General features: G+C 41.0%; 2 protein-coding genes across 3 annotated transcripts in view; one reads left to right on the top strand and one right to left on the bottom strand.

Moving 5' to 3' along the window:
* Nucleotides 1–402: 402 nt before the first annotated feature.
* On the bottom strand, nt 403–798 carry LOC135465535 (uncharacterized). The gene has a single exon (XM_064742772.1). It carries the CDS (start codon nt 796–798, stop codon nt 403–405), a length of 396 nt encoding a protein of 131 aa, XP_064598842.1.
* A 7,697-nt stretch (nt 799–8,495) lies between these two features.
* Nucleotides 8,496–15,840, top strand: part of LOC135465712 (uncharacterized) — a 34,577-nt gene continuing 27,232 nt past the window's right edge. For both annotated transcript variants that reach the window (XM_064743026.1, XM_064743027.1), the window contains exons 1-5: nt 8,496–8,564; nt 10,385–10,483; nt 11,601–11,809; nt 12,746–12,838; nt 13,459–13,671. In XM_064743026.1, the coding sequence (XP_064599096.1) occupies nt 10,408–10,483; nt 11,601–11,809; nt 12,746–12,838; nt 13,459–13,671 (591 nt within the window). In that variant the 5' untranslated portion in view covers nt 8,496–8,564; nt 10,385–10,407. The remainder of the gene's footprint in view (nt 8,565–10,384; nt 10,484–11,600; nt 11,810–12,745; nt 12,839–13,458; nt 13,672–15,840) is intronic.

Genomic DNA, 15,840 nt, shown 5'->3' on the forward strand with positions numbered 1-15,840 from the left:
TGGAAGATATCTCCGCCATCATGGAGTCCAGGACTCACTTCGAGACACCAGTCATTCGCTCGCTCGTTTAACCCACATGAGACGAACGGGGTGGATTTAAAATACACTGCACTCCACTGTTGTACAGGAACGTTTTTATTGGGGGATATCCAACGTTGATGACATCGAAGAGGAAGGAATTCGTGGCTCCCACAAGGTTCGTACCACGGTCTGATCAGTAGGCCTACTGTACTTTCCCGCGTACTGCCTGAAATCTTCTCAGAGCGTTTATTAATGAGGAAGATGTTATCTTCAATGACTTCAATGTTAATTGCCCTAATAGTCATGCAAGTGAACAAACAGCCCATCTCTTGCTATTAGCTGTCCCTTCGAGTTCTGCGTGTGATGAAGGGCCAAACGTGTCTACCCCCACATATGTAAAATGGGCGCTTGCGACAGACGGTGAACAAGAAGGTCGGACATCTTTTGTTCACATGGTTGTCCACGAAGTTTTCCACACTTCACGCATTTGTACAGGATGGAAGTGATCAGCCTCTTGCAGCCGGTGATCCACAATCCGGCGGCCCGAACTGCTCCCTCGGTAAGCAGACGCACTTGGTGTTTGACCAACTCGTGATGGTGGCGGATGAGATCAGTAGCCACGTGGTGCTTACCGGTTAAAATGATTGGATGTTTATCCTCATCGGGTTGATCACTTCGTAGTAGTCTTTCTCCAACTGTCAGCAGACCATTTTCGTCAACGGCTGGGCCCAGAGCAAGGATGGAGCTATCTCTGGGAAGAGCTTTCCTCGCCTTCATGCAATGGATCTCAGAAGGGTAACCTTCATGCTGAATCTCCCTGCTACAGTCGAGCGATTGCGTCAACTAAACTTTTCCAGCTGCAGAAACGCGTGAAGCTTTTCAGTTCCAAGATGACCAGTTGCCATTACGTTTGTTGACATTACACTGGCTGTCGGTCGGATTTCTTTGTCAGTTTCAGGATTAGGATGTGCCAAATCATCACAATCTTCAAGTCCTTGTATCTTGGACTGTCCTTGTAACCAGACAATTGGTCCGAGATTCTCAACGATCTGTGTAACTACATCAGCGGGGTTCAAATGAGACCGGAAGTAGGCCCTCTGTTGCGGACTGGAAGATTTGTGGATCCGTTCGACACGATTTGCCATGTATACAAAGAGCCGCCTGGTTTGGTTATGTAGATAACCGAGTACGGCCTTGCTGTCCGTGAAATATCATATATCGAATACTGACACCTAACACTCGGCAGTTTAGATTGTGAACTGTTTATTCTGGGTGGGAAGAGGTAAAGGTTGAAAGGAACAAAAATAAACAATGAGGACAAACCAATGGGAGTCAAGCAATGTGCATAGCTTTACAATGTCACACACGCGCAAGGGACAATACTTTAAACGAAATAAATCGTAGTTATCAAGAGCTAGCTGCCTTACATTGATTTATCGGGCGTGTCCCGTCGACTATAGATGTACCAATACTGTTCAAATTATTATAAGCCGGAGTCTGAATATCTCAATTACAACTACAAAAACATCAGCAATTTTACGTCAGAAACATAACGTGAAGTGTGGCCGAATATAGCCGTAATTATGATCAAATTTGACGTAAATGCTGTTGTTGTAAAGTTCGAATGTTTTCTCCTCAAGATTCAAACACACACAGCTCACAAACTCAAGACGTAAACAAGAGATTGTCATGAAAGTTTCTATGTACAACTGTCACTCACACTGTGGTGGGCTCCACCCTCACCGAATCTGTCAGATTACATCGGGGTGTGAGACGAAGCCTCATGTATTTTTCGCGGGGTTAACACGACTGCCATTGGTGGGCGGGCATACTCATGATATGAATATTAAACAGTTACGTCAATGATTGACAGCACAGTCATTCAACTGCATGCTTAATCAGTGTATTACAACGAAATTTAATCACTTAGTTTTAAGGTTAATAGTTTCTATACTTTCTGTGGATAAATAAAAAGATTAGCCCAAAAGTTAAACCGTCTTGTCAGATTTAAATACATTCTGTAATAAAATTGACATTCCTGTTGATATAATGACAATCCTATTATTTGTCAGTGGACAAAGGCTAAAAAGAAATGTACATACAAGGGCTTAGCAATTAATCCTGTCACCAAATGTCTCGTGGACAAATCTCACCAAAATTGATTGCCATGCACCAACACAAACCTATAGCTTTCTACAGCGCGGAGCTATAGGCAGGGTGAAAATATGATCAAACTACTGTTCCTGAAAAAATACTGAATATATGTATGATTGCAACATACTCGACAATAATGCACTGCAAGTAGTTGTTCTTGTAGCCTGTAGTGTGTTCTCCGTGATTACCAGCGTATGGTCCGTTATCTTTTCTTATCTCGTAGCTTAGTTATCTTTACGATGTAACAGCATAAAACATTAAATCAATGCAAACAGAGCCATCCGATGAGCAAACCACTATTTCGTTCTTGTACGATAATTCTTAACACAGTGTAATTTCTAGCGTATTCCAAGATAATGCACTGCTATTGTTGTTTCAGATAACAGAGTGTTCTCCGCGTGTGGATGGGGCTGACTTCCAGAGAATCATCGGGTCTGTTAAGACAGACAAAGGCCAGCTTGTGCTCAGGGGAGGTATGACCCTTTTGGGAGATCGTCCTTCCTGGGTGTGGAAGAATACCGTTATCCACTGTGTTGGGGGACGGCATCGACTTCTACTTCTACAGTGGAAGCCTCACCAACCGGTTCGCGGTATGTCTTGATGAAAAGGATGGGGCGAAGAAACAATGCAGCGATACTGGTTGGAAGTTGTACCTCTACAACTGCTCTGCTCTGAGTTTGGAAATGGTGAAACTGGCAGAGACACCTGTCGGTCTTATTACATGGTTAAGTAAGACAATCAAGAGGTGGTGATATTGTTCTTGAAAATGCCTTGAAGAAATTAATATCTTGTAGGTGAAATTAGGCTATCTGTCTCCATTGCGACGAGATTAGCATTCATCGTTTGCTCACTGATGTTACATGTTGTGATGTCACCTTGTTTAAATCATGACGAACAAAAAACCAGTGCCTCCGGCAAAATAAATGGTATATGGAAAATGTCCTTGGAAAATGTCGGCAAGAGATATATGCATCGACATATTTGCCTACGAGGACAGAGACCGTGTAAACCACGTTTTTGTAGCTTGCTGTGAATAATGCTTAAACGTTACACCGCCACGGACACGGGGAAGCCCACGACCGTCCGCCGTTGCTGGAAGACCTTCCCACTTACGGCCAGAGAGGAAGCCAGCATGAGCTGGACTTGAAATCACAGCTACCGCATTGGTGAGTGTGCCCTGGGGGACTGTGCCCCGCTAGCGCGTTAACCCATTCGGTCACGCAGGCCCCCAATCATTCATTTAGTTGAGGTAATCCTGTGAGAATCTGCGCGATGATACCAGCCTGTAGCATGTAACGGTGATGAAGAAGTAAACGTTTAATGATAATCTAGTGAATCTAACAATTATATTCACATTATTAGGGTTAATGTCACGTTTCCTACATTTGTTTGTCTATACTATAGAGGGGAGTGGTGTCATAATAAACAATGACTAATAGTGCTGAGCATGCCAGCGAGGCTCATGCTGGCTTCCTGTCCTGTCAGAAGTGGGAATATCTTTTCTTTGGATTTCCCTCGGACACTGGCCGATTTCCTCCCACCATGATTCTCGGGGCAAGTGAAATATTCTTGAGAACGGTGTAAAACACCAATCGAATGAAGAAATAAATCAAACGTTGTTTTGGTAATCAAAAAGTATGTGTTTCTTTGTCAGCAGGTCAGGGTTGCAATCCCGTACTGAACTATCATTTTGGGATCTTCCCTAATCTGAATAAACTCTGTGTGCTGTTCGTTTGTCTGGGTTTCACTTGAATGTCTCATGGAATGACGGAAACCTTTAGTTTGATTTCGTTGACCCTAGGGTGGTAAGCAGTGACATCTAATATGAAAATAACATTTCCAAGCATTCATAAAATGTGCGGTAAATATTACTCAGCAGCCTACGCTAATCTATGTTATTTATTTATTTATTTGATTGGTGTTTCACGCCGTACTCAAGAATATTTCCCTTATACGACGGCGGCCAGCATTATGGTGGGAGCAAAACCGGGCAGAGCCCGGGGGAAACCCACGACCATCCGCAGGTTGATGGAAGACGTCAAATCTATGTTGGAAAATAAAACTACACAAGCCTGCTGATCAGATTGGTATAGATGTTATTTAGAGAGTGGATTTTAAGTAACTGTATTATCGTCATTAGGGGGGCCTCCGTGGCAGAGGTGGATAGTCCACCAGAGCTGCGCAGTGATCTAGGAGCGGTCGCTTTGAGTTCAAGTTCAGTTCATGCTGGCTTCTTTGCCAGCCGCACGTGGGAAGGTATGACAGCACTCTGCGGAACCTGCGGATGTCGGGCTCTGCCCGGTGTCTTCCCACAATAATGATGTCCGCCGTCGTATAGTTAAATTTAACACCAGTAGAGGTATGCTGTGTGAGGTATTACCACGTTCTTTTGACTGGCTGGCGGTATGCGGTGTGAGGTATTACGAGGTCCATTTGACTGGGTAGAGGTATATGATGTGAGGTATTACAGCGTTCATTTGACTGGGTAGAGGTATGCTGTGTGAGGTATTACAGCGTCCATTTGACTAGCTAGAGGTATGCTGTGTGAGGTATTACAGCGTCCATTTGACTAGCTAGAGATATGCTGTGTGAGGTATTATGAGGTCCATTTGACTGGGTAGAGGTATGTGGTGTTGGGTATTACAACGTCCATTTGACCAGCTAGAGATATGCGGTGTGAAGTATTACAACGTCCATTTGACTAGCTAGAGATATGCGATGGGAGGTATTACAGCGTTCATTTGACTGGGTAGAGGTATGCGGTGTGAAGTATTACAACGTCCATTTGACTAGCTAGAGGTATGCTGTGTGAAGTATTACAACGTCCATTTGACTAGCTAGAGGTATGCGGTGTGAAGTATTACAACGTCCATTTGACCAGCTAGAGATATGCGGTGGGAGGTATTACAGCGTTCATTTGACTAGCTAGAGGTATGCGTTGTGAAGTATTACAACGTCCATTTGACTAGCTAGAGGTGTGTGGAGTAAAGTATACCTTGTTGGAAGCAATTTTTGAGAATCTTTTTATCAGTAATCTTTTCACTCAGCGCAGCGTAATGACCCAGGCGCCTTTTACCAATGCGGTAGCGGTGAGTTCAAGTCCAGCTTATGCTGGTTTCCTCCCCGGCCGTCGGTGGGAAGGTCTTGCAGCAACCTGCGGACGGTCGTGGGTTTCTCCCGTGCTCTGTCCGGTTTTCTCCCACTATAATGCTTGCCACTGTTGTATAAGTGAAATATTCTTGAGTACTACGTAAAACGCCAATCAACTAAATAAATAGATCCTAACCAGCAACTTTCGCCAGATTTTCATTCTTCAGTCTTCTATTGATAGGCCTACTATCTAACAAGAACTCAAAACTAAATCTATATCCATACCGCTTTCTGATTCCAACTTAGCGAATAATTTTCTTCAGTCATACACCCATATCTTCAGCGGGCGAACATATAAGACACATTGTATCATTCTCTAATTTCATTTCAGTATAAAATGAGAAATCACCTGATTATCATGCACATTTACTCCTAACGTGCCTGAGGTATAAAGGTTGTTAATTGTTTATAGGCGATGTTTGACCAGTCCTCACACATTTTCTTGTTCCTTCTTAACATTTGCAGCTGGCTTTTCTTTGTTTTCGCGACTTTTATTACAATTATTGATAAGTGTATGTAGTATTCATTTAATATGTTCATTTCTCTCAATTATTTTGACTCGACATAAGTCAGCTTAGCCAAGGTTGTAAGGGTACCACTATCGGCGAGTAAAGATGAGAAACAACCTTACAAGATTAAACGAATAAGTTCAATACATATATTTGGGGAAAAAATAGACGAATAATACAAAAGACAATAATATGGAAAACAATTCAAATAATTACAAAAATATATATAAAATATATATCCCTTATCGATGATAGCGTCTAAATGCGGATGCAATAATACGGCTTCCAAAGGCGAATCAGTTCACGTAAACATTGAATCCACAGTCAAGAGGCATCCTCCAATCGAAGCATAACACTTCGAGATAAGCTACAAACGGCAGTGGGTACTGCAGGCTTATGATGGTTGGCACCCAACTGCCTGTGAAGGTGTAACTTCTTGGGGCAAACGGGTTGACAATAGCGTCGGTAATGCTGAGCTGTCGATGTACGTTTCACTCTTCGGAAATATACACAAAGTCCTTTCAGGGTAAACCGAGTTGAAATGTGCGTTATCGCACAAAGAGGCAAAGAGCGATGCAAGCTCCAAAATAACGTCTCAAAAAATAGCCAGTGGCAAAACACAAGCTCACAAAGTGTTGCTAAAAATGGAGTACAAATAACTAGACTGAATTACAGTGTAGACTGCAACGTATACAAAAGGGGGAAATGTAGGTCAAACACTGACCCGGTAAAATAAAAAAATACAATACAATATTAAAAAATGGTGTTCGTAACACGAAGTACGGGGACTGTACTTCTTCGGCATATTAACGCGACATACTCTTTCAGTTTTCCTATGATCAAATGTTCTAATAATGTAGTTAATATTGTTAACTTTCTTCACCACCTCATATGGTCCACTAAACTTGGCCTTAATCGGTTCCTTAGGTAGGACTAACAAAACATAGAACCTGATCTCCAGACGAAAAACTTCTTGTCCTAGCCTTTTTGTTATAATACAGTTTCATTTTTTTCCTGAGAGGCCTTCAAATTAGCTCAGGCTTTATGTAACAAGTCCAGAAACTGGGAAACATACTCTAATAAGTTTCCTTCTGTTTCTTGCGCCAAAGTACGCTCCTTCATCAAAGCTAAAGGACCTCTAAACTCATGACCATACACCAACTCAAAAGGACTAAACCCAGCTGGTGGACTCATTGGGAGTATCCCTAGTGGCAAAGGATACAAATGGAATCCACGCAATGACCCATGTCAGGGGCCGCTCGCCAATGCGGTCGCATTGTCCAGCTCATGCTGCCTCCCTACCCGGACGTAGGCACTCTGAGAAGGTGTGTCAGCAAACTGTTGATGGTCGTGGGTGTTCCCCTGACTGCCCGGTTTCCTCTTACCTTATAGCTTGTCTCTGTCGAATATGTGAAATATTTTTCATTTATTTATTTATTTATTTATTTGATTGGTGTTTTACGCCGTACTCAAGAATATATCACTTATACGACGGTGACCAGCATTTTTATGGAAGGAAACCAGGCAGGGCCCGTTGTAAATCTACCTCGGGATTTAACTTAAAATTGCTTTTCTTTCGGGCCGATGCACGCAACACGTGTGAAAACATACAACTACATTCATTTGTATGATTTACGATGTGTTAGTCTGTTTCGGAAATAAATTAATGCTGTAATATATCTTCTTTTTCCACCTTACACATCATTAAAAGGTGTGGAGGCCATTTGTGGATGCATGCGAACCAATATTTCAGACAATAAACAGCATGCACATTTTATCTCGATCTGCTGCCTCGTCTTCTAGTCTTACCCCTCCAATATGATGGCAGTGTTTTATAGAACTTTCTGACATGACAGAACTATAATACATATAGGATAAGTAATGAGTGACCCGAAGATAACTCATTTATTAAACGAGAGTAGTAGTTTTCATTTGTTGTGAGCTTCCGGCGAGGAACAAAGGTTAACTACTACTCGAGTTTAATAAATTTGATATCGAGGGACACGAATTTCATATCCTATTTATCCCATAAATGCCTTATTGTACATTTATGGCGGAAAAAATCATTACGCTTTAACCTTTTCGGAGACTGCGCCGACGTACATCACGTACATATCACATATATAGGTCAAGTAATGGCCTACCCGGGCGATGTTTCCGTTCTAGGGATTTTCCTTAGCCTTCGTGACAATAGCTCTATGTCGTAATCAATGCCGAAGATTTCCACGTTCGTTCGATTATCTCTTCTCACATTTATAGCTCTGGCGCGTCCTTTTTTGTCAATTTTTACGATATCGATCTCGTGGACGAAAGTCGGCCACGTTAACATTTGCAGACGACAAGAAAAATTTATATTACCCGTGGTGAATATCAAAACGATATGTTATGGCTTTATTACCCGGAAAAATAAACATTTATGGGATAAAGAGTCATATTCTGTTAGAAAACGCCCTCAAAAGTCCAACATTCATGAGAAAAAGAAGAATAAACAAAATATTGACATTCTACATGTGTTAGGCTATTCTAAGAATGCAGAAACGTAGTTTCATTAATTTTTACTCTCCTTGACAGTTTTTCAATTTGTATTTGTACAAATGGGTGAGAGGGGAGATAATAACGTCATTGAGGAGTATTCTCCCTTCATTGTCTCTTTCGCGGGAAGATAAATTTGGTGCTGATGAAACGGATATCGTCACGTAGTTGTAAAAGTATCGTTAATCTGACAGGCAGGTACTGTTAATAATGTTTTAGAAAAGTTAATACTGTTCAGTGCGTTACACTTGCCGCATGAAATTAATCTTAATTCATTGGGGGTGTGTGGGGGGTTTCTTCCGTGTGCATTGCTGATTTGTTGAATACTTGTGTGCAACATCAACATTCACAAGTGGAGAAAAAATCTTCGGTTTAATTTAAATTTTATTGTTGGTGGGATTTTGACAACTGAAAACTGCTGTGTTAACATAATGATATTACCATTTTGCTGTAGTATTATCACATGGCTTCATGACCAAACAATCGGCTGTGAACTTGAAACATATGGATGAGAATTTCTAGCAGATAAACCGTAGTTAACCCCGCTAGTTGGACACTACTTACGGGAACGTAGCGTTACGGTGGCGGGGTATTTGCAGAATGGGGTAACTCTTAACGAGCAACTCAGTTGCGACAATACTGTGAGAAACAGCCCAAAGTGTGCAGGTGTTGAACATTTACCGCTGTTTACATGCGTATGAAATCTTCCCTAGCTTAAATCGATGTCAACCCAGTGTTCTCTGCAATTATTAAACTAACCAATTGTGAGACCCGTCGAACCATGGCAAACATATATGTTCATGAAAAAATAGTCATATTTTCGGATCCTACACCATAGCAGTTCATGGGTTATCGAAATGATGATAGCAGTACAGTGAAACCTGAAATCATCCTTGTGTTTGTCAGTTTGGTTTATCCAACCTAGGAACAGGCTAGTTAATTTGTAGGAACATACAGCTGACACCAATTATAGCTAAGGTAACGAAGATTAAATACGCATGTTAATGTTACACAGCAGTAAACAGTCCTTACCCTCAACTGGAAACATTTGGGGCTGTTTCTGACTGTAACTCTTGCCACTGGGTTGCTCAATAAGAGTTACCTCCTATCTGCAACTAGATGGTGGTGATCGATCAAATTCAATCTTGCCCCCTATGTGCAAATTATCTTATTGAGTTTTCCTGTAATCAAAGCCACACTTTTACCACCTCAACGTGGTTATTTCACCGCCATAAATATGATTTGTTTGATTGGTGTTTTATGCAGTACTCAAGAATATTTCACTTATACGACAGCGACCAGCATTATGGTGGGTGGAGGAAACGCATAACCATCTGCAGGTTGCTGGCAGACCTTCCCATATATGCCACAAATATGGGGATGGGATTGGATGGTCAGGTTACTGTCACATGTTGGAATATGTCAGATCATTGAAGAATCAAGTTTTCAGAATGAGAAGGGGCTCAACAAACAATCAGAGCTAACTGCTAGTCAGAAACATGGCCCACCGTTGATGTCAAAACTCACTAGTTCTGTGTTGCAAAATTCTAAACGAAGCCAAATGCTGCTAAAGTCATTGCTCAAATATGGGGTGTGGTTGTCATTACTGGTTGTGTAAGTATTTAATGTGGGTTGCCTGCTAAAGAATAAAGATGAAGCCACTGAAATTGGTCTGTACGTTCACAGGAGACATAAGCTTAGTTTCTGAGGTGTTAGGTGGCAGAACTCTGACATGATTGCAAGAAAGGTAAATATTACTGTATGACTGCATTGTTGTGACTTTAACATCATATTGGGCTGCTGTAGCCGAAGGAGTGCAGTGACCCAGGAGCCTCTCACTAATGCAGTCGCTGTGAGTTTAAGTCCAGCTCATGATTGCTACCTCTCCTGCTGTACATGTATGTGGGATTGTCTACCTACTAATCAGTGTACTCAGGTGATGTACATGTAGTTACAAGATTTCAGGACAGAGTCACTTGTTCATGCGTAAAATAAATGTCAGTTTTCATTCTTTGCAGAAGCTCATCAGATCTTTGCTGACATGGCCACTAAAGAGGATGTTGAATTGTGGGTACTGGAATACGCTTGTCGCTACCAACATGCTGAAGCCATTCAAGGTCAGGTAACCCTGTTCATCGTGATTCTGTCTGCAAATACTCCCACACTAAAATGCGCTTTTGTAATGACATTTCTGTATGTCTTTGAGGGAAAGTTGGAGTTTCGAGAACAAAGACTCTTCTGTCTCTCTCCATTTTCTGTCTCTAGGAAGAAACAGTTCTTCTGTATCATGCGACTTGTAAAATATGTGAAGAAACCTTAACAGTCATTTGTCTGCTCTCAATCGCTTCTTGTGGTACTATTTTCAGATGCCCATTTTATAGTACATTGCAAATGTGATCAAACACAGTTGCCTAACATTTTTAACAGGTTATGTGATAAAGTAGGACTTTTTTTACCTTTAGAAAAAAAAGAGATGGTTAACTTTTGAAACTATCCTATTGTCTTTCAGTCGCTGGTAAATGTGACATGTTGAATGACAGGGAATATTGCTGAACATGCAGTACTTACACACTCTGGCTTTGGTGGAAGTAGTGGTTGACAGTTGGTAGGACTGCTTGTGTGGTCTTACATCAAATTCAATTGACATCACTGGCCTTATGCCAATATGGCTTACACATTGAGCTCACTCTGGGTGTGGAAATCTGTCACATGTAAGAAAGTGTGTTAGTTACTTGCCCAAGGACTGTACTAAGCTTTACTCCAGGCAACTCTGTCACATGTTAGAAAGTTTGTCAGTTACTTGCCCAAGGACTGTACTAAGCTTTACTCCAGGCAACTCTGTCACATGTTAGAAAGTTTGTCAGTTACTTGCCTGTGGACTGTACTAAGTTTTACTCCAGACAATCTTTTTTGTCCATCCATATAACTGACTACTGTCATGTATAATATGTAAATTATTGTTCAGCATTAAACCCCAAATTCCTCTCTGGTTGTATGTGGGACAGTCGGTCAGCAACCTGCGGATGGCCGTGGGTTTCCCCTAGGTTCTGCCCGGTTTCCTTCCATCATAATGCTGGCCGCCATAGTCTATGTGAAGTATTCTTGAGTGCAGCGTACAACACCAATCAAATGAATAAAGAAATAAACTCCAAGTTCACAAGGCCAATCAAAATCATTAATTTGTGTTAATTTGTATATGAGGTGAAAAAGCATGTGTTTTTTGTATGTTAACAGGCATCTGTAAAAGACGGAATGGCAGTGTACTGGGCTTTAACATGCCCCCTATACGATTAGCAGAAGGGACGCTGTGTCTCATCGTGGGTCATGAAGAGTTTGATGACTTTGCTGTGGCCATACAACTTGTGGAGGAGATCTATAATGGTTCTGGGGATCTGGTGCCATTCAAACTGTTTGCTAAGTTGAGCAGCGGGCTAAAGATTAAGGTATCTTTTTATCTTCAAAGTCTCTGGATATAGACGTTTAACTTTAAATTTGAAAATCCAATTGTCGCTGGTTTGACCTCCAAAGGTCAGATTTTTCTTCATATTTCTTGCATAATTGATTGTCAGTGGTAACCAGTCTTTTTTGAATACCATGTACATCACATAATAATGGTAAGTCTACTCCTCCTTCATCCGACACAGCGGCGAGAGTTTATGTTTTTTGTTTCATCCTGGTTGATTTGCTTCATCTTGGTTGATTTCTTTAGTAACAGGGGGACATGGCGGTCATTGTGTTATGAGAAAGCTTCTGACAGCTGTTACAGAGTACTAGAGTAGTAGTTTGTGAATTCAGAAAGGTGATGCGATATGAATCAGCATTCACTTCCCACCTAACACAGTAATAAAGTCGCTGATGGTTACCTTAGTTAAAGCATTCACTTCCCACCTGAGCACGGTAATAAAGTCGCTGATGGTTACCTTAGTTACAGCATTCACTTCCCACCTGAGCGCAGTAATAAAGTCGCTGATGGTTACCTTAGTTACACCATTCACTTCCCACCTGAGCGTAGTAATAAAGTCGCTGATGGTTACCTTAGTTACACCATTCACTTCCCACCTGAGCGCGGTAATAAAGTCGCTGATGGTTACCTTAGTTACAGCATTCACTTCCCACCTGAGCGCGGTAATACAGTCGCTGATGGTTACCTTAGTTACAGCATTCACTTCCCACCTGAGCGCGGTAATAAAGTCGTTGATGGTTACCTTAGTTACAGTTAAGATCATGACTTGTGTAAAATTCCTAAAATGACTAGATCTCATATGTTTTTTCTGGCCAGAATTCTTGTTCATAGAGTTTTTAGACCCAGGCATCAAACTATCATTTTAAAATTGTTAAATACATACATGTATACATGTTTATTTTCTACCTCTGCGCAGTCACTTCTCCATATGCTAGCCACTAGACAGAACAACATCCTTGAAAAGCTGAACGAGTACTTCCCCAGATCTGGACTGAATCACCAGAACGCCGTGAGTTTGGAACAAACCACTACTATAACAAAGTTAACTTTCCGTACAAATCAGTATTTGTACATCGCAGACCCCAGGTTCTCTGGTTTACTCCACCAACAAAACCGACTGTCATGCATAAGGAAAAGATTCTTGAGTATGGCTTTAAACAACAGATGAACTTAAATTGTCGATATATATCAGCCTATCAACATTTGTGTGTACATGTTATATGTGGCTGAAGCACAGGTATCATGAGGAACCTGTTAGCATTCATTTTTAGCTCACCTGTGCAACTGTCACACCTCAAGCGTCATTGTCAACATCCAGTAACACAGGGAAAGCAGAGTTAAGTAAATGTTACGGGTGGTATGGTAAGAAGTACAGCATATATTGAGCTCTTGTTTTGCATACATGTAGAGCACACCAGGTGGATGTTCCATCGTTGATGGATATGCATATTTATTAATTACTGTAAAGTTCCGCATTCACAGCTTCATTACTTTATTGGGTTAAAGTTTTACATTCATGCGTATCCTGTGGGCATGTTCTTTGGTAAGTTACAAATCAGTGTTATGGTGCACGTGTACTCGCCTTCTCTCCAGAGATCAGTCAGCTTTCCTGTGTCTGTTCTATTTCAGAGTAAGAAGACTCTGGCACATCTCAACACAAGCCAGTTCCAGTTCAGGAAATTTTTCCTTCCATTATTAGCCAATGAGAATCAGAGATTGGCATATCTGCGGGATGAATATTTACTGACGTTTGGGAATTCCTTTGTGAATCGCTTAAAAGAACTGGTTAAAGAGTTCATTGGTGCTGTAGAAGAACATCTGCCCCCAACATTTCTTGAAAAGGTATCTTCATTTGTCTATTAACATTGAGTTACTATGGTAATACCTGAACAGGGAGGACTGTAAACAGTAACTGGATTTAAAGCATCTGCAATTCTTACTGTTGAAATGATCTGCATGGTTTGTAATCCACCTTTGACTAGTGAGATTTTGTAGCCTGATTAGCAGGGGTAGCCAGAAATGAGGCCTTTTTGAGGCCATTTTGTTCAGAGCAGAGTGTCCAAATCTCACTTTCTCCCATCTGTGCCATGTTGAATGTGCTGAAAACAGGGTGTCCAGATCTCACTTTCTTCCATCTCTGCCATGTTAAATGTGCTGAAAACAGGGTGTCCAAATAGTACCATGTTTCTGTGTTACCCGTTCAGTTACGGGTGACTGGTTTACTCCATGCTGGTTAGTTCTCCAGACCAAATGGATTTAAAGCCCAGGTAGTAGTGGCACAGGTATCTGTGAGCATGGATATAGAGATTGGGCATCTTACCTCCTTTTCCCTGTCTTTTTATCCTGTCTCAGTGAGGGAATTTCAACTTTATGCTTCCTCCATTGTTCAGAGCATCTTGACAAACATTTGACAGCACTTTGGTTTTGTTGGGCCTTCAAAGAGAGTAAACTCCAATGGAAATGTAATCAGTATTCAGACTTCATTTGGTCCATTTGCTCTAAATAATACCTACCTTTAATGTGATGTGATGTGATGACTTTTTTTGTTTGGATGGTTCCAGAATAACTTTTGGATCCAACTGGTAGCATGCTTGTGAGAATCTTTACCCAGTTTTGTGGCTGATCACTGTTTAAGCTTACATGTACATCATTCATATCATAGAACTGAAATATGCAGGTTTGACAAATTGGTATCATGGATGTGATTTGATACTCAGTCCAGTACAGTTTTTTCCATCCCTCCATCTGTACAAGTTTACAGTTTTATCCATCCCTGCATCCATTTTGCTGTTTACAGTTTTATCCATCCTGCTGTACAAGTTTACAGTTTTATCCATCCTGCTGTACAAGTTGACAGTTTTATCCATTCCTGCTGTACAAGTTTACAGTTTTGTCCATCCCTGCTGTACAAGTTTACAGTTTTATCCATCCTGCTGTACAGGTTTACAGTTTTATCCATCTGGCTGTACAAGTTTACAGTTTTATCCATCCCTGCTGTACAAGTTTACAGTTTTAACCACCCAGCTGTACAAGTTTACAGTTTTATCCATCCCTGCATACATCCGGCTGTACAAGTTTACAGTTTTATCCATACTGCTGTACAAGTTTACAGTTTTATCCATCCTGTTGTACATGTTTACAGTTTTATCCATCCCTGCTGTACAAGTTTACAGTTTTATCCATCCCTGCTGTACAATTCTACACTTTTATCCATCCCTGCTCTACAAGTTTACAGTTTTATCCATCCTGTTGTACAGGTTTACAGTTTTATCCATTCCTGCTGTACAAGTTTACAGTTTTATCTATCCCAGCTATACAAGTTTATAGTTTTATCCATCCCTGCTGTACAATTCTACACTTTTATCCATCCCTGCTGTACAAGTTTACAGTTTTATCCATCCTGCTGTACATGTTTACTGTTTTGTCCATCCCTGTTGTACAAGTTTACAGTTTTATCCATTCCTGCTGTACAAGTTTACAGTTTTATCTATCCCTGCTGTACAAGGTTACAGTTTTATCTATCCCTGCTGTACATGTTTACAGTTTTATCCATCCCTGCTGTGCAAGTTTACAGTTTTATCCATCCCTGCTGTACAAGTTTACAATTTTATCCATCCTGCTGTACAGGTTTACAGTTTTCTTCGTCCCTTCTGTACAAGTTTACAGTTTTATCCATCCCTGCTGTGCAAGTTTACAGTTTTATCCATTCCTGCTGTACAAGTTTACGGTTTTATCCATCCCTGCTGTACAAGTTTACAGTTTTATCCATCCTGCTGTACAAGTTTACAGTTTTATCTATCCCTGCTGTACAAGTTTACAGTTTTATCCATTCCTGCTGTACAAGTTTACGGTTTTATCCATCCCTGCTGTACAAGTTTGCAGTTTTTTTCCATCCTTGCTGTACAAGTTTATAGTTCTATCCACCCTACTGTACATGTTTACAGTTTTATCCATCCCTGCTGTACAAATTTACAGTTTTATCCACCCTACTGTACATGTTTACAGTTTTAT

Source organism: Liolophura sinensis, chromosome 5 (assembly GCF_032854445.1).
Source record: "Liolophura sinensis isolate JHLJ2023 chromosome 5, CUHK_Ljap_v2, whole genome shotgun sequence".
Taxonomy (NCBI): Eukaryota; Metazoa; Mollusca; class Polyplacophora; order Chitonida; family Chitonidae; genus Liolophura; species Liolophura sinensis.